This window comes from Felis catus, chromosome D1, assembly GCF_018350175.1.
Source record: "Felis catus isolate Fca126 chromosome D1, F.catus_Fca126_mat1.0, whole genome shotgun sequence".
Lineage (NCBI taxonomy): Eukaryota > Metazoa > Chordata > Mammalia > Carnivora > Felidae > Felis > Felis catus.
Window position 1 is genome coordinate 114,663,169 of NC_058377.1, and position 23,110 is coordinate 114,686,278.

General features: G+C 57.0%; 1 protein-coding gene and 1 non-coding gene across 4 annotated transcripts in view; both read right to left on the reverse strand.

Annotated features, from left to right (window-relative positions):
• The window catches only part of AP2A2 (adaptor related protein complex 2 subunit alpha 2), an 89,470-nt gene that overhangs the window by 15,892 nt on the left and 50,468 nt on the right, over nucleotides 1-23,110 (reverse strand). For 2 of the 3 annotated variants that reach the window (XM_045039741.1, XM_006937669.4), the window contains exons 3-9: nucleotides 15,734-15,876; nucleotides 13,917-14,110; nucleotides 10,649-10,778; nucleotides 7,287-7,388; nucleotides 3,776-3,884; nucleotides 2,063-2,213; nucleotides 591-759 (exon numbers count right to left, since the gene is read on the reverse strand). In XM_045039741.1, coding sequence (XP_044895676.1) covers nucleotides 591-759; nucleotides 2,063-2,213; nucleotides 3,776-3,884; nucleotides 7,287-7,388; nucleotides 10,649-10,778; nucleotides 13,917-14,110; nucleotides 15,734-15,876 — 998 coding nt within the window. The remainder of the gene's footprint in view (nucleotides 1-590; nucleotides 760-2,062; nucleotides 2,214-3,775; nucleotides 3,885-7,286; nucleotides 7,389-10,648; nucleotides 10,779-13,916; nucleotides 14,111-15,733; nucleotides 15,877-23,110) is intronic. The other variant, XM_006937670.4, reaches the window with a different exon arrangement.
• Nucleotides 22,624-22,747, reverse strand: LOC111556864. Its single transcript, XR_002736579.1, has one exon. It is a non-coding gene; the product is annotated as a U6atac minor spliceosomal RNA (small nuclear RNA).

Consider the following 23,110-nt stretch of genomic DNA (forward strand, 5'->3'; position numbering starts at 1 on the left):
GCCCCGGGAAGCACCGCTGCAGGACCACGGGCCAGAGCAAGGGCAAGTCTTTCTGAGACTGGCAGTGACTGATAACGAACACCAAAAGCAGGGCCGGGCCCTCGTGTGGCCTCTCGTTCAAAACACACACCAAAAATGTGAGCACACAAAGGAACGGGGTCAGGCCAGGGACAGAACAACGGGCTTTGTGGCCTCCCCCCGGCCTCGCGTTCTCCAGCGGACCTAGCACGGCAAGGAGAACGCAGGGGTGCTGTCACGGCCGAGCCTGCGGAGCGAGCCCACACCGCCTGCTTTGGAGGCTCACAAAGGCAGGTAACAGGCGCAAGTGACCTCAACCTGGCTCTTCAACTCTGGAATTGTAATTCCTTGAGAAAAGCGGATGTTCTTTCGCACATGGTGAGTTTTCTCAGAGACAAGGACGAGATGTTTTATCTTTCTACCAAAAAGAACCGTTTGCGATGATTCAAACACCTATCGTGACTCGGGTACGTGCGGGACTCAGCGCTGGGTACTATGTGCTCTCAGCCCGCCTCACAGAGAACAGACCCCCGGGGACACGGCAGCGAGAGCCCCGAGGACAGAGCACTCGCCTTCAGCGCGTTGATGACCGTCTCGATGTGCGTCTTGACGGCTTCGTGGGAGAACTCGGAGCTGGCCAGCGTGCACATGCTCTCCAGGGCCAGGTAGCGGAGGTTGGTCTCCCGGTGCTGCAGGAACTGGCCCAGCTGGTTACAGGCGCGCACCAGCAGGTTTGGCTCACTGCACGGGCAGGAGAAGAGGGGCGGCTGGGGGTTCCTCGGTAGGAGCCTCACAGACAGGGCCACGCACAGGTCGGCGAGGCGGGTGGCATTCGGGGCCACGGCACTGCCAGAGGAGACCTCGGGGCCCCCACACCGGAAGCCACGGACCTAAACCCCGAGGTCAGTTTCGCAGCAGCTCAGCTCGCTGCCCCCTCGCGCGCAGGATTCCCCAACTTCAAAGAGGCGGTGGCAGCGAAGGCGCCGTCCCAAACCAAGCTCCTTCTGAGCCTCGGCGCCGAGCTGGCGGAGGGAACGCTCCGGGCTCTCGCCGAGCGGCCGGAAACGTCACCTCAGCCAGAGGCAGCCAGCCGTGGTGAACGGCTGAACACAGGCCTTGCCGTGGGAAGAGTCCCGAGAGCCGCGTGCACAGAGGCAGACACGAGAGGTAGGTCCCGAAGCGCCAGCCGCCAAGAAGTTTCCGCCACCCTGCTGCTCACTCTCCGCTTTACCTTCGTGATGTTGTGGCTCTTTAAACGCATTCAATAAAGACCAAAAGGCTTCCTCTGACCTCTAAAGTTTTGTTTTCAACAGTTCCCAACCCTGCTGAAGTAGGACTCTCAGACTGAGTTTCTGTCACAAGAAACTACGTTTGTCCAAAAACGTCGAGGCGGAAGGTGGCCAGGAGAGGGTGGGCCACGCCTACCGTGCCCCCACACCACCTTGGGTGGAGTGCAGCAGTGGGCACTCACGGGGACCCTGGCGGCGTCTCCCACAGCCCCGCATGGGAGCCACCCCGGCACGCTAACGGGAATGCTAAAACAAGGCACTGGGCTCAAGGCCACGGGCAGGAAGTCGGGCTACAGGAGCTGAGAAGAAAACGAAAGGAAGCAAACCATCCCCCCATCCCCAATCTCTCTGCTCGCCGACACACTCGGCCACCGCCACCACATCCCCACAAAGGCCTCAAACCAACGCTGACTGTCGCTTCGTGCCGCAGGAAGGCTAACGGGGACACACGCGGACAGGCCCCCCGCCCCCCTTCCTGTGCGGTCACGGGAGAAGCCAGGCAGCAGCAGGGTGCTCGGGACAAACAGGAGAGGCCCTCGGGGAGAGGTAACACCGCGGCAGATGGTGCGCACGTTCTGAGGCCAGAGAGAAGCAGCGGAGGAGAGACCAGAAGGGGAGCCCGCAGGGAGCACGCGCCCGCCTGAGGAGGGCAGAGGCGACCTGTCCGTGTCGGGGAGCGGGTAAGCACCCGACGTCACCCAGGACGCTCCGGGGAAGAGGCCGGGGAAGGAGAGCACCGCCCGCTGCTGACACACCTGTCGTGGTGGATGATCAGGCTGATGGTCTCGAAGAGCACGGCGTTCTTGGCATTGGAATGCTGCACTTTCTTTGACTTTGGTGGTTCCTGGGCTTTGTTCAGAATCGTCTCCAGGCACTCGGTCAGGCGGCCTCGCACTGCAGGGTCTTCTGGGCGAGACAGAGCGCTGTCGGGCCGGGCCCCCCAGAGCCACCTGCCCCCCAGCCGCACCACCTCACAACCAGGGGGAGACGGCTGGCCAGCACACGCTCCCCATCAGAGTGCGCGGCTCTTTCCGGCGAGAGGATGTCACTGCACGTACATTTTAATGCAAATGAGATGCACAACACCTTCGTTGAATTAGAAGAGAGAAAAGAAAATCTCGGAGACGCAGACAAGAAATATAAAAGTTGGAAAGAAAGGGGACAAAAGATTTTTCCTCCACTTTCTATCTCCAATAGAAATAGAGACACTGTTATCAAAACCAATGAAGAGAAAGAAATGTTAAAAATTCTAATGAAACCAGAAAAAAGAAATAATAGACAAAAAAAAAGAATAAGAAAGCAATAAAAATATCAAATATCAGACACAACCTGTACAGCATGTCCCCCAAAGCCCCCAGCACACCCAGGGCTAGCAAACCCAGCCAGTCAAGAAGAGCGGAGCCCTGCAGACGCGGGTGGGGCGCCATCAGGGCCCTGGGGAGCTCCCCCCACCCCCTGCCCCAGGGCTTGAGCAGAGAGGTGGCCAAGCCCTGAAAGGAGAGTCATGAGGGAAACACACCCACGAGTGAGTGGAGACACCCCAGATCTCAGAATGAAGGAGCGGGACGGCCGCCAGGCCGGGCAGGGCCGGGCAGGGAGGGAGGCAGAAGTAAGGAGTGGCTGTTGGGGAGGCCAGTCCTGCTCCGGCTCAAGGGAAGTCCCCCCACACGAAGGATCGGCTGCAGGTGTGCAGTTCATACTTCAGTATGGAAGTAAGAGAAAATTACTGGAATCTAACAAAGAAATATCTTGCACAAAACCAATTAGATTAAAACGTAAAGGTTACAACGAGCAATCAGTGTAAAGGACAACTCGGAAGTACCTACATCCTTTGATCAAGAAATTCCATTTCTAGGGATGCCTGGTGGCTCAGTCGGTTAAGCATCTGCCCTTGGCTCAGGTCATGATCTCAGTTCATGCGTTAGAGCCCCTCAGTGGGCTCTGTGCTGTGCACACAGAGCCCACTTCATATCATCTGTCACCACCTCTCTCCGCCCCTCCCCTGCTTGCGTGCGGGCATGCGCGCGCTCTCTACGTCTCAAAAATAATAAAAACTTTAAAAAAAGTTCCGTTTCTAGATACTTGCCGTATTAGTCAAAAGTAACATTTTGCAATAAAACGTGAACAGAAAAATATCTCCACTGTGTGTATTAAGGTTATACAGATTATTAACAACTTAAAATACAGAGCTTGTAAGCATTTCCAGTTTTACTGAAAGACACTGTTTCAAAAAGCTGCACAGGACAGATACCGTATTATCTAAAAAGCAGAGATAACCCCAAATCCCAAGAAAATTGTGAGTTCTCTACCAGCTGCTCTGGGAGAGCCAAGATGTGTGGCAGCATCATAAAGGACCCGCAGAACAAGAACTAGCAGCAGAAAAGGTCTTGTAACGATAACAACACAAGAGTAACCCTACGATGCTGAAGCAAACCCCTCTCAGACAGGTCTGTGCTGGCAGCTGTTACCTGGGGGTGGATAGCACTGTAGCAACCTCAGAAGTTTCACGGACAGCCAGGGAGCCGGGACAAAATAGTAGGTATAATCCTGAAGGTCTGTTGATGCAGATGTCACAATCTGTAAGACAACACAGGGTGCGGACGGGTGTCATTTAGAGAGGCCCTCGGCGTGGTCCTGAGGTCACACGCTACCTGAGAAACAGTTCCATTCGATGAGCTAATAGGGACATTTAGTTGTCTCCTATTTTAGAGGTAAAGGAGCACAGCCGTGCCAGGCTCCCATGGAGAGCAGCTGCCCGCCGTCACTTTGGGGAACAGCCCACGCGCTCTTGCTGTGCAACAGCCGGCCCGCTCCGTGGGCACACACCAGCCTATACCACTGACCCAGAACCGCTACAGAATTCAACAGACCGGAAACCCAATCATTCCTCTGTGGAGCAGAAAGTGAACAAAACCCAAAAGGGAGAACTTCAGTCCCCTCAGGAGGGACAAGCCCTCCAGCACAGACCCCTGCCATGAGCTCACCGGAGGCCAGACAGCAAGCTTCCTCCATTCATGGCTCCATCTCCTTGTGTATCACAGTCCTTGGCGGGGCAGACACCCCCTCCACCTTCCAAATACACGACCGCCCCTAAGACATTTCACTTCCACTAACACACAGCCCAGTGCCTCCCCACCTCCTGTGTCTGCCAGGGAAGTCAGAGGAGCGCCGCCTTACAAAGCCACAGGTGTGACACTTTAGGTCCTAGGTAAACACATTCAGGAAGGTTCACCTAATTCCTATACTCGGCTGCAAGACAGCAGCCTGGACCCAGGAGGCGGCCCCTCCTGCAGGGAGGTGAGCTCCATGCTGTTTGAGGCATGGGCAGAAGAAGCAGAGCGATAGATAGAGGGCACACGGGCAGGCACTGGAGGAAGACAGGGAGCAGCACCGTGCTCCTCGGGACAGGGGGGCCAACACAGGCCGTCTCGTGCTGCTAACACCACACTCAAAACCTTACAACTCTAAACACACACATTTGAAACAAATATAGAAAAGAAAGCAATGAGTAATTTACCTCAAAGATTTACAGAGAGTAACAGATTAACCCAAAAAGTAGAGGAAATAAAAATATGAAGCAAAACTAGCCGGGGAGAAAAAAAACATAATAGAGAGGGCAACAAAATCAGAAGAATTGCTGAGACTAATCGGGAAAGGGAGAAGGTGCAAATACCCGCATCAACACCAGGAAGGAGGCAGCACTACGGACCCCCGTGTGCAGAATAACTTTCTGTCAATACATCTGAATATTTAGACACATTAGCAAATGTCAGGAAAGTGCAACATAACCAAAGTGAATGAAAGGACAGAAAATACAAAGACTCATAATTTATCAAACAAGTTGAATCCATAATAAGAAATTGTCAACAGGGATGCCTGGGTGGTTCAGTCGGTTGAGTGTCCAACTCTAGCTCAGGTCATGATCTCACGGCTCATGAGTTCAAGCCCCGCATGGGGCTCTGTGCTGACAACTCAGAGCCTAGAGCCTGTTTCAGATTCTGTGTCTCCCTCTCTCTCTGGCCCTCCCTCTCTCTCTGCCCCTCCCTCCCTCCCTCTCTCTCTCTCTCAAAAATAAATAAAACACTAAAAAAAATTTTTTTTAAAAGAAATTGCCAACAAGAAACCCCAATCTCAAATGGCTTCACCAGTTACTTAAAACCAACCCATAGTAGTTTACAAATAACATTTTAAGATATCCTTGAGGACAGCATTCTAAAAATAAACTGTATAAAGATATCTAACAAAAGATAAAAGAATCTCCACTCACAAAGTTATAAAACATTATTGAGAAAAATTAAAGACTACCCAAATAAATGGAGAGGTATGCCATGGTCACAGATTCAAAGACTCGATACTGTAAAGATTTGAATTCTCTCAAAACTGACCTACAGATTAAAGGCAGTCCCAACAGGATTCTTGGGGGAACAAGACACGTGCTCCACTAGACATCAAGACTTGTCCTCAAGTTCCAGTAACGAAGACAGCGCACCGCTGTGTAAGATGAACAGAGATGATACCAAGGGAAGGAGGCACAGACAGAGCCCCGTGGTTTGTGGTCAAGGCGGCACTGTTGGGGGGGTGCGGGGGCAGGGAGGCCTTTTAGGACTGGATATATACAGACACCAGTCCCAGAGCGGGTGGTCAACCTAAATGAAACCCCAGAACTGGGAAAGACCTCATAAATAGGGCAGAAAAAGCACTAACCACAAAGGAAAGGATTGGTGCTTTAAAAGGAGGAATTTCCGACCACAGAAGACCTCATCAAGAGAGTAAAACGGCAAGTTACAGAGTAGGACAAGATTTTTAAACACAGGGTAGACTGAAGCATACAGAGATGCCATTTTCAGAGAGCAGTAATAGTTAGAAGTGGGCAATTTTGTTTGGTTCAACTTAATCTAACCAAGAAAGTGCTCATATCTAAAATATGTAGAGAACAACTTCTACAAAACAATAAAAAAGCAAACTCTGTAGAAAAGTGGGCAAAAGACTTCTTAACAGGCACTTCACAGAAGAAGATGTTCAAGAAAGCAATAAACACGCAAAGCTGCCCAACCTCACTGACCCTGAAGAAAACGGACACGTAAATCACGAGACCCCGCCACGCCCCAGAATGGCGAACATTTAAAAAGCCAAGATGCAGAGCAGCGGGAACTGCACGCTGCTGGCGGAGTGCCGTGGCACCGTCCCCTCAGGTGAAGCGCGGCCACCCCACGAGCCAGCAGCGCCACTTCCAGGGACAACACACACACACACACACACACACACACACACACACACACACACACCCCGAGGCAGCAAAGCTGTTCCCAGCAGGTGATTCACACCCGCCTCAGCGCTGGGCACGTATGCTGTGTGTTCAGACAAATCCTACAGCGTCAAAACTGAACGAACGGCACACAGGACAAATACGGTCATTCCACAATGCGGAGCCTAACGGGACAAACATAAAAGACTACACCCCATACGCGGGATCCATCTGTGTGAAGATTCAGGGCGCAGTCAGAGCTAGACAACAGAGTTAAGGACACCCGCTCAGGCAGCAAAGGAAAGGAAAGCAAGGAGCGAGGCCACGCGAGTGAGGACAGGGCTCCCCACAGCAGGGGGCCCAGCCGGCACCCCCGCCCCCACCCTAGGCAGCACGAGTGTGAGCCGGGCTGTTTCGCTCCGTGCACCTTCCTGTGCAGACAGGACACTTCTCAACTGACAAAAAGGTTGAAAGAAAACCCAAAGACTTCCTAACCAAGAAGAGTCCTCAGTCCTGAATTTGCAAACTGAGCCAAACACCTTGTACTCTAAACAGTAAACCAACGTATTATTTAAAATTATCTTAATAATTTTATTTAATTGTTTAATTTAATAATTATTATCTAATAATAATTAATTATTTAATCTAATAATTTACTTTAATAAACCAACGTATTATTTAAAATAACTGAGACCAAACTGCACCCTGAGTCCCACTCCCATCGACAGACTCACCCTGCTTAACCTGGACACGGCCAGAGAGACAGAAGTCTTGAACTCCTCGGGGTTCTTCTGGGCCAAGGTGGTAATGAGGCTGGTGGCCGCGGTCACCACACCCTGGAACAGACACAACAGATACATGCTGTGACTGCAGCCAAAGCGCCTGGCTTCTCATTGCAAAGTCATTTTCCGAATAAAACTTTAAATGGAGAGCAAAGACCTGTAGTCCATGGGCCAGATTCACAGATCTCTAACCATCAAGAGCGCACATCTCCCGTTTTCTTTTTGGAGCTTCTCTTTGCAAGCCTGGACACGTGGCCCAGACCGCTGCGGCAGCGGAGGCCCCATCCCGACTGGCCCTCCTGCCCTTCTCTGGGTCTGGCCACCTGTCTGGTCCTGTGGGCAGCTGCACTCACTGCTGCCCCTGATTTGAATCACTCTGTGTGGGGGCACCTGGCTGGCTCAGCCAGTGGGGCGTGCAACTCTTGATCTTGGGGTTGTGAGTTCAAACCTCACACTGGGTGTAAAATAAAATCTTTTAAAAACAGAAAAGGGGAGGCTGAGTGGCTCAGTCAGTTAAACGTCCAACTTCGGCTCAGGGCATGATCTCGCGGTTCATGAGTTCGAGCCCCGTGTGGGGCTCTGTGCTGACAGCTCAGAGCCTGGAGCCTGCTTCGGATTCTGTGTCTCCCTCTCTCTGCCTCTCCCCCACTCATGCGCTGTTTCTGTCTTTCAAAAACGAATAAGCGTTAAAAAAAAAATTTTTTTTTAAAGAAAAAAAAATCACTCTGTGTGGACTGGGGAGGGAGACATTGTTTAGACTCCAGCGCAGAACAACAACTGAGAGAGCCCACTCTTCCCCTTCTCTGGAAGCAGTCCAGGCTGTGTCCCCACCACACTGGCCCCGAAGCACCCCAGACCCAGGCGAGACTCCTTCCCTGCAGGGCCCCCACACGGCACCCGGCCTCAATGTGCGGGGACTCTCCCTGCAGACGGCTGTCCCGGCACCGCCAGGAGCGGCTCCCGGCAATCCACATCTCTTGAAGGCAGATGCTGGTGAAGAAAAGATGCCCTCACAGATACGTGAACAAAGGAATGCCACTACCGACGGTGAGGACGAGGACAAAGCCCAGGAGAGCCCTGCCCCCCCCCCCCCCCTGCCGGACCCGGCTGGCCATCCTCCACCGTGCTCCTGAGCAGGTGGGACAAGACCAGCATTTCGAGCAGCTGCGAAGCTTCGAGGACGGAGACCGTGGGGGAGAGCCAGAGCTGAGCGCTTCCTTCAGCCTTCCAATGACAGCGTGAAGGCTGCACCAAACGGACCTAACTGGCCTCAACGCCCACTTCTCAGCGGTCAGAGTAAGTACCAACAGATTCCCCTCGCAAGCCAGCTCTGACAGGTCAGTATTTGTGAGCACGCAGGTCCCACCAGGGCAGAGGTGGTCCCCACGGCTCCTAAGCGTGTGGGGCTCGGCCTGGCCCACCACGAGGACAGAACAAATCTGCGCATTCTGAGGAGACTCCTAAAGCACAGTGTCTCACGTCCTCTGCACCCTGCAGGGGTCTTCGTAGGAAGGGCAGTGTGAGAAGACCGGGGCAGGCCCAAATGGCCCTCGGTGCTGCCCCCCGGCCACAGCCCATGGCCTGCCCCCCCACACATACACACACCCCCTCAGCTCTTCCACTGCTCTCTGAACACAGGACCCACAGGGGCTGGCTCGCTCTGCCACCCAGCTGACACCCCTCCGGGCATTCTTTGACCTTGAAACCAAAGAAAGCCAAGTCTCAGGCCTCCTTCACCGGCAAAGCCAGGAAGTATCTGACACGGAAGCCAAGGCCACACAGAGGACAGGCGCCAAGAGAACAGTGAACGTGGGCCGAGAACAGCAGGATAAAAGGAGGCGGGGTGATGATGGGCTCAGCCCTCCCGTGGTCTGGCTGGGCCGGCCCCTCCACCTCTCCCGCTTCGAGCTGGGTTCTGGTGCCTGTAGCCAAGAATGTGCCAGGCAGCGCACCTGGTGAAGCAGAGTCGTGTGCATCAGGGCACCAAAGCAGACCCCATAGCTGGGGCTGCAGGATCTCTGGGTGTCAGCGAGAGGAATCCTGCGGGCAGCTGGGATAGTCCCCGTCACTGTGACAAGTGCTGGGGGTGGACGTCTGCTGGCCAAGGGCTTTGGTGTCGGTTGGCCGTGTGGCTCGGGCCCCCCAAGCTGTCCCAGTTCTGACCCTCCGTCACCTCCTGGTTCAAATCCGCATCTATGTGAAGCCGTTCCGTCTCTCCGAGCCTCGGTTTCCTCAGGTGCGAAACTAGAAAAAGCCCCACTGCCGCGCAGGGGCTGCCTGGTGGGTGACCCGTGGCCTCAAGCCTCACGGCCACCAGCATGGCTTCCCGGCTCTACCAGCGGAGTCTGAACCTGAACAGACTGAGGGGGACCCGGCGTGCAGGCCTAACCCTAACCCCACCCCCCCACCCCCCCCCCACCCAGGCCCTTCCCCCTCTCCCCAGGACTTGGCCACAGAGGCGGAGCTCCACCCTCAGGGAGGGCTGCCGTGCTTGGACACAAACACCCAGTAAACGTGGGCAACGACAACGTGGGAACAGCCCCCAGGGCGGCCGCAGCACAGCAAGCTTGCCGACCGGCTCTCTCCTCTGAATCTGCACGCAATGATCATTTATTTTTAATTTTTGAGGTAGGTTCGTTTCTGGGAAAAAACATAGTAAGCAGCCTGCATACTAACCCCCATCTACTCAGGAGGAAACCCTGTGTTACATTTCAATTCTCTCAGTGTTACAACAGAATTCGCACAGCGCAAAGCCACTGTGCCGAACGCCTGCTCCAACTTGACCCCATCTCCTGGTGTCACGACCCTGTATGCCCCGGCTGGTGTGGACCGGACCTGTGACCCATGTCAAACCACAACCACCAAACGTTCCTGTCTACGACACAGGGAGGACGCTCAGGCCTGGCCTGTGGAGCAGTCGTGCAGATTAGCAAGACTGCGGGCAGGAGCTTAGGCGGGGGTCACGGGACACCCTCACCACCGCCTGACAGACAGGCACACCACACGGACTGCCCTCCCTGGACAGGGTGTCTCCAGAAGCCGCTGATCTCGGTCTGGCCGGTCTGTGCGGCCCCAGCACACGGGAAGCCTTGCGACAGCTAGCTCTGGGGCGGGCTGGAGGTCGTGTCTGCACGGTCCCACCCCCGGGAAGGAGGGGCCCCTCCCCCTAGCCACAGGAGCGCACACACGCTCACAGGCTCAGTGGACTAAGCTCAGTGTCCCCTCAGAAAGCACCGAGCTGCTGTTTTCTTAATGGTCATCCCAGAGACGGTCACTCGGTGGGGTGAGCAGGACCCTGGTCCAAAGGCACTTACCAAATGCTGGTCGTTGAGGAGGTGCACCACGCGGGACGTCCAGTCACCCATGGGGACGAGGTCGGGAGACGTTCGGTACAAACGCAGCAAACACAGGGCGGCGCTCTGCTTCACGCTGTCCATGGTGTCTCTGAAAGACAAACACCCGTGGCCGCTCGAGAACATGGCTGGCACCCCACGTGGCCCCAACAAGCTAAGCATGGCCCCGAGCCTCACAGATCATACGCCGGAGTAACATGGAGACCAGGTCGCTGCACCCTCCCGTGTGATCCAGCCCACGCCCACCGCCTCCGAGAGGTGTCCGTGTGGACCACGTGTGGACAGTGACAGACGGCTTCTGCTCTGAAGACCTGCCTTTGGCTCCTGCCCAAGACAGTCAACAGCAAAGAATCCCACCAGGAAAGGTGTCTCATCTCCAAAAGTGTCAGTTCTGGTATTTTTCCCAACTGCTGAATAAGACCTTGGCTATGCAAGACTGACCATATTCAACTCATGCTCCTCTCTGCTTGGATCACGGTATTTTTTTCAAAACTCAGTTAACAACATACAATCAAAACAGAAAGAACAGAGAGCCTTGCACTGCCACAAAATGCCCCCGGCGATTTCCTCCCGTGTCCAAAACCCCTGTCGGGTGCCCTTGTGAAGCATCCCACCCCCTGCTTCTCTCTGTGCTGGGACAGCAGAGGCGGGGATTCAAATGCCCTCCTGCCCCTTCGTGTGGTTGACTGTGAAAAGTAGCCACTGAGCCACAGAGCCCGGGGTCCCTGGAGCACAGCAAACACTGAGAAGCTAGGTCAGAACGACTACAGACAGCTGGGGAGAGGGACATCTGGAGGGTTTCCTGCTCCGGTTTTAATGCTGGCGGCGGGCAGAGAACGTCCCCAGGGCTCTTTATCCCTCCTCCCCACCAAACCCCAGCCAAATTCCGCCGAGCCGCCCACCAAGGAACAGCCCCGTGGAGGCCGTCTGAAAAAGAACACGGCAGGGCAACGGTGGAAGCAGTGGGGGCTCCTGCTCCACGTGGAGGGGAGAGGAGGGCTGGGACCGTCGTCACCATTTACCTGCCTCATAGCTTTCTTGGCCCTAAATCCAGCCCAACACAAGAAACCCTCAAGCTGCTCCCCATTCTACCCCCGGGAGAAACTGCCTTCACGGAAACCCCGTAGGATTCTACTGCACCGGGGGAGCAGTCCGTCCCTGGCCCTCTCTGGCCCCACACCATCCTCACAAGGAGCAGGCAGCACGCCCCGCAGGCCTTATGGCAGAGCCGCCCCAAGTCACCACTGCGTTTCCGTGCTCGCACGGGAGGGCCTTCCTGCCCCCGGGACCCACACCAGAAGAACATTCGAGGAGAGGGAAGTACGGCATCCAACACCCCTGGGGAGGCCGGGGAGGCCACTGCCCGCTCTGTGTCAGTTCTATCTCGGGCCCATGGCCCAGTACCCTCGCTTCCTGAACGCCTGCTGGGGGCCGCCGTCCCGCCCCCAACGTGCCAACTCCAGTGCAGTTATCTGACTGCTGACAATCTCCTCTGCATCTGCCACCCCTGCAATGCCTCAATCCGTCTCTGGCCGTCTCCAGCCTGAGCACTTCACCTTGAGCTGCCCGTGGGTTAACTGCACATTCAAGAGCTGGGAAGGGCGTTCGAATAGGGCTCGTGGGTACCACGCGGCCTGAGCCTCTTGGTGTAGGCTTGTCTGTGACCTCGATTCTGACAGGTAATCCAGCGGGGTGGGCATGACCGCGCCAGGTCCCCTAGGCCGTGAAACTCGCAGGCACGGCTCAACCGTCTTCCCGCAGCAGAATTCTCCCCTGTCCCGTCCACGCTGGGCCTGGCCATGCGCCCCCTGTGCCCTTTCACTGTAGGTGCGGTCCGTCCTTTACTTCAGGAAAGCGTTCTTCAGTTGCCATCTGAATGCTCTCCAGAGATTATCTCTGTTTTACGTCACACTCGTCCAACAGGCATTTTTCAAGCACTTGCTGTGTACCAGGTATTGGTCAAAACGCTGGAAACAAAGCAATGGCCACAGCAGACAGAAACCTCAGCCCCCAGGAGCCTGCCTTCTGCGGGCGGAGGCAGGCAGGGCGCAGACGTGCTCCCTGGTGTGCGCCAGGAACAGGGCAAGGGCCAGGCGGCAGCCAGAGCAGGGAAAGGGGTTCAGGGAAGGCCTTGCCCAACCTGGTGCAGCCCTAACGAGTGAGGAAAACAAGGTGCCGTGCGGCCCTGAACCCACACCCACCCTGGTGGGGTCCGGACCCGAACGTCCCGTCAGGGTCACTCTGCTCACATCCAGTCCCTCGAGTCTCTTCTGTCTTAGTTTGCGCTCAGGGCGGCCACCATGCCCCACAGCTCTCATCGGCAGACGTGGAGCGTCGTCTCGGCTCCCCACCTGCTTCCTCGGCTCCGCTGTCCTTCCAGTGAGTGACCTGCTCCCGGCGTGCGTCTGAGTGCCCCGCCCCCCTTCCCGTGGGGCCGTGCTTCCGGCCTGGCCACTCCGTCTCCCTCTGGTGGCACACGCCTCGGACAGACACTCCTCCGGGGCTTGTGTGGCCACAGCCCTTCTGGTCACTGGTGCAGCCCAGGGCTCGCCCCGGAGGCACAGCTAGGCCTCAGGGAGGAGCGTCCGTGTGCCACAGGGTTTGGGGTGGCGTCCCGGCATCCAGAGTGCCGTGGCCTCTGTCTGCACTGCCGGCCACCCTGAAAGAGCTTGGTCCCGACGAAGTGCCCGGGCCTGAGGCGCTTGTTGAGCCAGATGTGTCACCAGGGTGTGGACCCTGGGTCAGTTCCCCAGCTCAGCAGAGTCCAGGAACACGAACGCAGGACCCTGCCTCTGCCATGCCCCGTGGCACCCTTCCAGAGCGGCCTACTCTGCCCCACGTGGCCCCTCTCCAAATCAAAGGGGGTGGGGGTAGGTCTCTAAGAATTCTGTGCTTGAACTTTTCCTCAGTGACACTCTGGAGAAAGGGCGAGAAGGGGTGCTGCGCCACAACCCAGGACGACGCGCTCCTTCTCCGGCAGCCGCGTGGGAGGCTGGGCCCTTGTCGGTTGGTTGCAGCCGGCAGGGCCCTTCTTCCACGCTCTTCCAAACCCCGGCGGTACTGGGGCAGGAGAGGCGTGACGGGACTTCGCCAGGCACCTACACGTATGGTTGCCCCACCGCCTAAGACAGGGAGACGAACTCATCCTAGATATCCTCTAAGCAGCTGCACGTTTGGTTCACTTAACGCGAGAGACACACGCACTTCCGACGAGTCATGGGACACATACCCAGCGACGAGGATTTTCGGAATCTCCCCAGCAAACGCCTCGGCCATCTCTCGGCTGCCCACGTTGGCGATGCAGTGCAGGGCCAGGCCCATGAAGGTGGGGTTCCGACTGGCCAGGTCGTTCTTGATGGCGTTGTTGATGAGCCGGATCAGCTCGCTGTTGGAGTTCACCAGCACAGAGATGAAGAGGTAGCCCTGGTTCCGGAGAGACAAGAGGACAGAGAGCTCGTGATAACCTGGGTCGACACGGACAACAAGGCACAAGCGTCCAGCCTTGGGCCGGCCTCCCGACGCCTCCACTGCCCAGTGTCCTGCAGGAGGGGGTCGCGCCACAGAGGGTTCCTCTGCACTCTGATGAAAGCACCAGTGTCGTGAAAGAGGCAAAGTCCCTGCTTCCCGCTCTGCCATAAGACAGTCCTGAGGGACGCACCCAAGAGGCACTTAGACGTCCCCATGGGAACCAGATGCCTCGGTCCCCCGTCCCACCTCCCATCCCACTCACCTATCCATGGTACCACGTGTGAGCAATGTGGACTCACCACTGTCCTGAACAGGGCGGAAAGGACCCCCACTGGAAGGCCCCAAGAAACCACGATGAGTTCCCGAAACCCTGCTCACTCCGGCCTCACCCTCTCTCTTGATCTGTCTCTGCGCCCTCACCACTGGCCCAACTCCAGCCCCGTGTCACCCCTGCCGTCCACACTCTCCCCATGCAGGGGACACAGTGACCTTCTCGAGACTCATCTCATCACTGACCGTGCAGGTGAAACTCCTGTGCAGCTTCCTGTTGGCCTTGGGAGAAAGGCCCCACCCACAAGCCCACCTCCCCCGTCTCCCCTCCAGCCACCGCTGCCCCTTCAGCTCCGGCACACGTGAGCCCAGCTGGGCGCTACTGGCTCTGTCTGCCCTCATCCCCCAGTTAAGCCCTCGTCCTTCTGTCCCCGCTCGGGATGCCCTCCTTGGAGGACCTTCCCTACTGGCCAGCCCCTCTCAGGGCCCCAGAAAGCTCTCCACACCTTCTGCCCTGAGCACTGGCCACAGCTATAATTCTCCGTTTACGAACTGTATGATGCCATCTCTTCACTGAAAAGGGGCAGGGCCCACATCTGCTTTTGGTCCCTATGTCCCCAGGGGCCTCCCAGCAGACTGCTTGGTCCATGGCAGACACCCAAATTCTTATCAGGTAAATACCAATACTTCATGACATTCCTGGGGGGGGGGGGGGGGGTCTAGGGTTTTTTGGTTTTTTGTTATTTTACTTCCTGTAAGTTAAATTTTCGGACAGAGGAAACTGTTAACTTTGCAACACTGGGGAAAACATAAAAATATTGCTACTCTGAGGAGCTACAGGGCTAAAGCTACAAAGCCGGAGAGGGCTTCAGGGGCCCAGGTGCCAGCGCCATCTGGAAGGGCACTGGGAGCCGGCAGCAGGGCAAGGGCACGCCCAGGAGCGGCTCCAGCTCTTCTGCCACGGGGGTGTGGCGGCCTTGCCAGAAAGGGACAGTTGTACAGGGACCACGGGGAGCGGGTCGGTGGGGGGTTGTCCGTGCCGGTGAGTTAGGCAGACGCTCTGGGGCAGGAAGCAGGCCTGCCCCAGACACCCGGGCCTGGCTCCCTGCAGCACCATCCAGACCCACAGGGGAGCTGGAAAGAAGGAGCAAGGAAAGAAGCGGCCTCCAAATCAGAAGACCCCGCCAGGAGAAAAGGCCCTTCCACGGGCGAGACTGCCTCCTGGCGGGGAGGGGGGCCCTGGGGCCGCCTCAGGTGTCCTGGAGGCCAGCCCCACCCCGCCCCCCGCCCCCCTCCGGCGACACTCACGATCTGCTTCTCCGTGTATCTGTTGGAGCTCAGCAGGTTCACGGCCTCCATGTGCCCAAAGTCAATGTCATGACCCAGGAGGAAGATGAACAGCAACTTGCAGACGTACTTCTTTTTACTGTAGCCATCGAGAGCCTTGTCACCTACAGGAAAGGTGGGTGAAGTGGGAGGGCAGGGAAGTCGTCGGCAGGAGCTGGACAGCAGGGCGCGGGCCCGCCTTCCACCGCACACGGGGCACCACCGTGCTGCACACGAGCGCGGGTGACAGGTGACGTTTCCAGACCGGGCGATGCACAGCAGAACCCAAGGGTGCGGCTTCCCTCAGAAACCGAAGCCAGAATCCTTACATCAAGAGCTCTGCCCGCCCCCCCCCACAGCGCTCCCCCCCCCCCCCACAGCCCCGGGCAGGCCAGGCCCCAGGGGGCCTCCCTGGGACCAACCAGCCCTGCCAGGGCCCCTGGAGTCAGCAAGTCGGTCTTTTAAATAAGTTCTTTCCCGCAGGCGGATGAGCATGCTCTAAATGACCCCCCTTCGCTTCAGTTTTAGGACAAAGCACCCACCCGCGGAAGTCACACACGAGAGGGCCAGAGGAACCGTGTCTTCACCCTAAACACGGCGCAAACGAGCACCTCACGAGACATCATGACGAGGCGGGTTCGAGACACATCACTGGCAGAACACAAACTGCTATTTAAAAAAGACCACCCAAGGGCGACCGAGTGGCTCTGGTGGTTAAGCGTCCAACTTCGGCTCAGGTCATGATCTCGCGGTTCCAGAGTTCAAACGGGCCCTGGGCTGAGGGCTCAGGGCCCGGAGCCTGCTTCCGATTCTGTGTCTCCCTCTGTCTGCCCCTCCCCTGCCTGCACTCTGTCTCTCACATTGTCTCAAAAATAAATAAACATTTAAAAAAAAATAGAAAAGACCACCCTGCGCCATTTTAAGGATCGAAGTTCTCAATTCGCCGGACGAGGACACAGTTTTCCTTAGAGCCCACCACTAGCGGATTGCAGAGGTGACAACTAGAAAGATCGGTCATCTTTCTGAGCTGGGTCTCCCAGTGACACTGCTGTCACAGCGTGAAGGACCCGTGTGGGACATGTGAGGGCTGAAGGGGACTCGGGGACAGCACTGGCCTCACAAGTCGGGACCCTCGTGCTCGTGGGCCAACAAGCACTGGCTGACCATGGAGAGCCGTCTGGAAGGCCTCCCCTAAGACTTCCTAGGGGGACAATCACATGTCAGCCAGCCAGCTGGTCACCTCACCTTGAGATGTTCTGAGAAACTCTCCCTTTTCACCAACAAACTGATATACAATGTAATGACCTAAGAGTATAAAAGGAGCCCAGGCCTGGTTCCTCCACCACCGCCAGCCCCCACTGGCTCATCCGCTCCCCGCACCCGGGGAGCCCAGCTCTGGCTGGGACACCCCCCATCTGCTGTGGGAAAGAGTCTGTAAGCTCAGCACATGCAGCCCAGGGCAAGCAGCACCGATCTCCCATCTCCTGCCCACCCGGATTCCATCACCTTCCAGAAGCCTCCTCTGACAACCAAGCCTAAGGTACCACCCTACCTCCTCTCACCTCCTGGAGACAGGTCTCTGCTACTCAGAGCACATCTTAAAGGAAAACACAGCAGCATCCAAAGAGAGAGAACAGCTTGGTCAGACTGAGCTCTGTGGAGACGGCCACAGAAGCACCTGGGGGCTCCTTCCCTGAAACCCCTTACTGGTTTCTGCTCCTGCAGGACCTCGGACACAGGGTCCCTCCTACAGCCCTCCCGAATGCCAGGAGACTTACAGCAGGGCCGTCACTAAGGCAGAAGAATAACCAGGCACCTCCTGGCCCTGGCGCGTGGCTATGATGTACAGTAACGGCCAATGCCCAGAAGGCAGCTTCGGGAACTCACAAGGTACTGCAGAGAGTGGGGACGAACCTGGGTGCCATCCAAGAGGGCAGTCTGGCACGCCACCCTGCCTGAAGGCAGAGCCCTGCCCCCAGTGAGAGGGTGGCTCTCCCAAGGGGAACCAGCAGGGAGACGCCCGACCGTGCCACAGGCCCGGCGTGATCAGGAAAGAAACGATGGCCCCAAGAGAGCGGGGCTCACATTATGCCTATGTGCCTCCCCCAGGCACCCGCCCAGTCCAGCCCCACCTGCTCTCAGGGGCTCCTCACCTACTCAAGAGTGACCCGTGGGGAAGCCTCTCCTTTCCACGGACCGCCCCCACCTTGGGTCCTGTCGTGGAGGGCAGTGCGGACAGGAGGGAAGCACTCTCACTTCCCACACGTACGCTGGAGTCTGGCTGGGGCGGGGGGAGGGTCCCGTGGGCTTCGTGCGGTCTGGGGAGCACTGGCTGCCGCTGCCCCGCCGTCTCGGGGCCCACGGTGACTCCAGTGCTTTCTCTGGCAAGTGTCCAACCATCGGCCTTCCCAGCAGCAGCTACAAGGGCTGCAGACTCAGGGACCGGGTGCCCTCCCGGCTCAAGAGGTACACCACAGCGGCCCTGCCGGCCCTCACGGGCAAGGAAGGAGACACGGGTGCACTTCAGTCTGAGCGGCCTCAAAAACAAAGAGCTCTGCTCACTCCGCAGCCCAGATGCTTTGTTTCCGTCAACAAAGAGTGTGCTTGCTGGCCCCGCCTGCGTCCACCCGCACGTTCCCAGCACCCAGCACCCACCCACCTCAGGAGCAAGGCCCGGGCAGAGCGTGCGCCACAAACCCCGGCCACATGGGTAGCCCCGCATCCTCTCCGTTCTTGAAGAGACCGAGCCCATCTCCCAAGGACAGAACTGGCTGGCTGGACACAGTGTCCCCATGCCACCTGTCAGTTCCAAGCGCACCTCCACGAACAGCCCGGGGCAGAGCCCTCTGCACGCCTCTCCCTCGTGGCTGTCTCAGTACAGGGCCGCTGTGGGGGGCGGGGGGCGGTGCCACAGCTGCAGAAGGGGCCCTCCTGCAGTTTGGGGTGAGGACTGGAGGGGCTCCGAGGTCCCAGAGTGAATTTGGGGCCCCACCCTGGCCATAACCTTCTCACGGCCCTCTCAAGGTGACCCCGGTGCCCACGTCATCATCCGGATCCCCTCTGCAGCCCCACGCTACTGGCCTGCCGGAGGTGGGTCGCCGCCCTCTGAGAGTTCCTGACGGCCCGTGCCCTGGCCCGGCCAAACCAGCTGCCTTCTCTCTCTCCGGGGGCTGAGCTACCCCCTTGCTCCAAGGAGGGGCCTGAAGATCTGTCCTCCTGGGGGCTCTCCTTGGGCCCGAGGGGCCATACCTTGGGCCTTGTAGTCACCCTCACCAGAACTCAGGAGTTCCTCCCAGTGACCGTCGCTCCAAGCTGGTGTGGTTTCACTCGGACCAGACCAGACTGAGGTGGTCCTCACAATGTTAGTTTCAGGGCGGGCTAGAACTGTGTCTTTATTCCAGTAATTTCAAACTGTCACACTGCACATCTCGTGCCTGAGAGGGGGTGGCCCACGTCCCCACGTTCCATGAAGACCAGAGAAGAGGGGAGGTGGGAAACAGGCCACACATCCTGACTGACGATCAGGATCCAGTCTGTGCCCGAGACCCCCAACTTGTCTACGGCCCCCTCCTCGGTGGGCCCTTCCAGAAATGAAGCAGGACACCACATCACGGCTTAGCACTGCCTGAGACAACGTGAGGCTTATGACGACCCCGTATCACTGGCTCTTAAGACTCATGCCAATTTCAGAATGTGAAATGTGAAACAAGGTCTATCTGAGGATGACAAAAACCTGGTCCTTCTGTAAGAAGATATTAAGCAGTAAGACCCAAGACTGGAGAGTGAGTCACCAGTGCACCCAGACGCGGGGACAAACACGCTCCCTCCTCCTCAGGCGCTGGGCTGGAGGGCAGGCACCCTGACAGTGGCTTAGTGTCTGGGTCAGAGCCAGGTCAGCCCTGCGTACCCACACAGCGGTGCTCCCCACGTGCACCCCCTCCAACCACACTGTTGTGTCCCTGCCGGCTCTGTCCCTGCCATGTCCCAGCACCGATCAACCTAAAACACCCTCAGCCGCTCATGCTTTTCAGGGCCTATCCTGTCTCATTCGACAGTGGCGATGGCCAACATTCGTGCAAGATAACCACTCTTAAGGGACAGGAGAAAGATGCCTATCAGTTTTACCTCTGACCCCAACAGGCCTCAGGCTGACACGAATCTGTCATTTGTGCCTTAAGGGCAGGGCTCTTGTGCTAAATGGAGACGTGGCCCGGGACACACAGGTTTCCAAACCCTCAGCCTCCACCGGGGGATCACGTGGGCAGTCACATAAAGTAGGGCAAGGGCGCCTGGCCCACTGTGAGGAGGTCTGAGCTTGGCCGCCCGAGTACGACCCTATCTCACCAAGAAAGATGTTCCCACCTGACAAATAAGATGCCAGCCAGAGCCCGTGTGGTTGCGGGCATAGCATCTGAGTCCCAGGAAGCAGACTCTTCCGGACAATTTCTGACCTGTGGCCCTTTCCCACTGTTTTCTCTCACAGACACCGGCGCTCGACAAGTATCTTGCGATCAAAGAGGTGGAAAGACCAGGAGGGACATGGCCCTTCCTCGCGTCTGCACCCTGACGGTATTCTTCCCTCGCCCCCACGCCATTCTGCCTGCCTCCTCCGTGAACTGAGAGATGCCCACACCGGAGAATCCACTCTTCGCCCCCGAGTCCCCACAGACCCGAGGCGTTTCCTCCACTCTCTGTAATGCTTACTGATTTCAGTGGTTAGAAAAAGGGAGATGCAAATTAAGACCACAGTAAGGTTCCACTACACGCCCCCCACCGTAACCAAAACTCACAAGATCAACCATACCAAGTGCCGGCAAGAACGTGGAGGAACTGGGACCGCTCCCACCGGCTGGCAGGAGTGACACGTGCACAGCCGCCCCCCGAAAACGGCGAAAGGCCCCCTGCCGCGGGCCCGGGGTGTGTGCCCAGCGGGAGTGCTCACCGCAGCCTCGGCCTCACAGGCAAGCGCGGGCGAGTGCACGGCAGTGCAGAAGTGCTCGCAAGCCACCGGCACACGCGCGTGCCCTGAGCGCACCGTGCTCAGCTGAAGAGACCTCGTGCCACCCAATCCCTTTCACGTGGGTTTCAAGAAACAGCAAAGCTACCGTGACACACAGCAGACCGGTGGCCGCTGGGGGCTGACGAAGGTGGCCGAGTACACGGGGACACAGGGAACATACATGCACCTTCCAAAATTCAAAGTGCACGCTTAAGTCAATTTTATTGCAAGTAAAACACATCCCATAAAGCCAACTTTTAAACCATTCCTGTCAAATACACCAGGAAGAAAGGCATAAAGCATGGGAGAACACCGGCGAGGACCGGGGGCGGGGGGGGGGGCAGGGGGTAGGGGGTGCGGCCAGCCCGTCGGGAGCCAGCGTGGCACCCCCTTGCCGAGAGCTTTCGCGCTTCCTCCATAAAAAGCTGTGCTTTACTTAAGTCTTTCTATACCTACAGTAACCTAAGTTCTTTATGGGAACTTTTGTTTTAATGTTTTCTTTATTTGGGGGACAGTGCAAGCGGGGGAGGGGCGGGGGGAGGGGGAATCCAAAGAGGGCTCTGTGATGACAGCACAGAGTCCGACACAGGGCTCGAACTCACGAACCGTGAGATCGTGACCTGAGCCTAAATCGGACACTTAACCGACTGAGCCACCCAGGCGCCCCCCTTTATGGGAACGTCCTCATTCAGCTGTGCACCCCAGACCGTGGCGGACACCCAGTGGTTACGTAGCAAGTTAGCGGATGCCATGTGGTACACCCCTGCGGACAGTCAGTGAAAAGCAAGCGTGATGTCTCCGCGAAGGGTACCACAGCAGCTGCTTCCCAGAGGTCTCGAGGTGGAGTGTGCCGGCTGATGTCATAGTAACTACCCCAATCCACCCCAGACCCGGGTGGCTCACACAACAAGCACCACCTTCTCGCTCACGAGTCTGCAGGTCAGCCAAGACTCAGCAGGGGCGGCCTCCAGCCACAAGTGGGATCTAGGCCCGCACAGGGCGCCTCTCCCTCTCTCAGCCCAGCAGCACCCAAAGCACATCCTTCCCAAGGAGGCGACGGGAAGGCCCCCGAAGGGGCGAGTAGAAACGAGCAACCCCCCTCGAGGTTAGGTCTCAAAGTGGTACACAGTCGTGGTCTACATCCCACCGGCCACATCACATGACCAAGTCCCACATCCTTCCTCAAATGACAGAGCCCACCGGTGAAACCATCGGCCTCCAGCCTTCTCGGTGGCAGGGTTTCGGATTACAGATGCAACTTCCCGACGTTCTCAGGATTGTCACATTGTATCACTTCTCATCTACTGCTTCCACGTGTATCTGTAACTGCACAAGGTGCTATCGTGCGCAGCGAGCGTGCGGTCACCTCCGTGGCCGCCACGTCTTTCCTCCTCTTCTGCCCCTCTGACCTTGCATCTGGGATTCTCTGCTTCTGGCCTCAAGTATATCCTTTGGGATTCCCTTTTCCTCACGGGAAACTCTCTCCACTTTTGTCTGAAGAAGCTCCATTCCAGCTTCAGTCTTAGAAGACACTCTTGCCGGGCAGTCTTCCACTGGCTGTTCTCCAGCACGGGGCCAGGCTTCCGATCTGCCGCGTGCCACGTCGGCTGCCAGCACAGCTCCCCTGCCCGTGACTTGTGATCTCTGCGTCTCCGCAGAACGCGTCTAGGTGTACACCTCATTCATGCCACCCGTGTGTGTGGAGCCTGCAGTCTGGCCAATTTCACTCATTCCTTGTTTTTTAAGACACACAAATTCACTAAAATTTTGAAGATATTTCACAACGTACTGAAATCAGAAAAATAAATTCTTAATATACGAAATCTAGAAAGATAGAATTAGGAATTTGACTTTAAAGGATTTAGGGGAAAAAAAACAATGACGGTCAGATGCCACGAAGCAGGCGGCACAGCCTAACGGTAAGCGTGCTGCCAGGCCCAAGGGCCCCCTCCATCCCCATCAAGGGGACAGCGAACTTCTCTCCTCTCGCACCACACAACTTCGTGCACTCTTAAAAGCTGCCACATTCTCTCTCTTTTCTTTCTGGGACGCCAACTAAACCTTTGAGACGTGATCACCACATCCCTTTACCTCTCGCCCCCTGTCCTGTCCCCTGCCCTCTATTCAGGACCCGCTCTGTTCCTATTGTTCAGACCACCAAATCTCTCTTCAACTATGTCTGCTGTGAAATCCAGAGTTCTTCACTTTGGTTTCTGCAGGTTTCAGTTCTGGGATTTTCATTTGCTCTAATATTTCAAATTCCGCTACGCCACCTTTCGCACCCCAAGTTTCCTGCTACAGATTTCAAGGGTGCCTTTATCTCTTTAAAAATGGCACACCTGCCCCTTTACCACCATCTG